The sequence below is a fragment of the Emiliania huxleyi genome (assembly GCF_000372725.1).
Source record: "Emiliania huxleyi CCMP1516 unplaced genomic scaffold EMIHUscaffold_9083, whole genome shotgun sequence".
Taxonomy (NCBI): Eukaryota; Haptophyta; order Isochrysidales; family Noelaerhabdaceae; genus Emiliania; species Emiliania huxleyi.
The window spans coordinates 1-1,206 of NW_005195233.1; the positions used below are offsets into that span (position 1 = coordinate 1).

The 1,206-nt window shown below is 64.6% G+C and overlaps 1 protein-coding gene across 1 annotated transcript; it reads left to right on the forward strand.

Annotated features, from left to right (window-relative positions):
* Positions 1 to 188: 188 nt before the first annotated feature.
* Positions 189 to 1,154, forward strand: EMIHUDRAFT_259376 (hypothetical protein; the record flags this gene model as incomplete). The annotated part of the gene is made up of 4 exons (XM_005757417.1): positions 189 to 415; positions 586 to 613; positions 687 to 719; positions 795 to 1,154. The coding sequence occupies 4 exons, from the start codon at positions 189 to 191 to the stop codon at positions 1,152 to 1,154; spliced, it is 648 nt and encodes a 215-aa protein (XP_005757474.1).
* Positions 1,155 to 1,206: the final 52 nt, after the last annotated feature.

Genomic DNA, 1,206 nt, shown 5'->3' on the forward strand with positions numbered 1-1,206 from the left:
GCCCGGACGCCGCCGCCGGCGCAGGTGCGGGCGGAGTCGCGCGCCCCGTCTCGTTGTCGGGCGACTCCTCGCCGCCGGCGGCGTCGGGTGCGGCGACGTCGGCCTGCGAGTCGCGAGGGCGGCCTGCACCGGCGGCGGTCCGCAACGTCTCGCGGCGCGCCGCCAGCCACGCCGTGAACTCATGGGCGATGTCGCTGTCGTCGGGCGGCTGGTACAAGCTCGGCTGGATGTGGTCCATGAAGGCCTCCATCTCGGCCGCGGTCACGTCGTCGGGCGCGTCGACGGGCTGCAAGGCCGTGGACCGCACGGCGGGGCGGCTGCGCCAGGACTGGCGCGTCGCTGACGACGAGCCGAAGCAAAAAGGGCTGCACGACGGCAAGCCCGGCTGCATTCTCGCGCCGGGACGGCGATCCTGGTCGAGCACGAGACGCCGCCTGCTTTTGCGGTCGTTTCTTTTCTTGATTCCGTTTGTTGCAAACGGAATCAGTTGCAAAACCCTGAATAAAAAAACAAAACGCGAAAATCCCCTTTGCAGCCAAGCCTACCGGGCACCTAATCTTCTTCTATTTGGTGTACCTGTGTTAGTGCCAGTGCGCGCCAGTCCTATGCCTGGGTCCCTAACTTTCTTCTATCTATTCGATCGCACGCTCTCTTGCTCGTAGGACAAGACGTGATTCGATTCGCAGGAACGCCGCTCGAACTGGAATTCGCCGCGGCGGGTCGGCTTCTAAAATTCTTTGTCGTCGTGGAACGTCATGCAGATCTGGGCCCGCGACTCCCTTCCCTCGTTCGAGGAGCTGCAGCCGGAGCCCGCTCTCCTGGCGAGCTCGGAGACCATCCCGACGAGGGCACAGATGAGGATGCAGCGCTGGCCCGGGAAGAGGAGTTACTGCCATACGATTGGCAGGGGATGTGGCGGCCCGCAACACCGCCAGGCGTGGGAAGAGCTGAGCACGGAGCTCGACCACAACGCACGGGCGCTCGCGCTCCACTTTGTGGACGACCAGTGCAAGGACCTGCCGCCAGAACGACGAGCGGCTTCCGCTCGGTTCGTGGAGCTCCTCCTGACTACAGGGTTGGAGCTTTTGTGCAGCGTGGCCTCAAAGCTGCACAGCCTGGAAGTGGAGCAGTGCTGGGCGTGGTGCGCGCGGTGACCGCGTCCCAGCACATGCGCGATCGCTACTCACTGACGCAGCTGTGCAAACA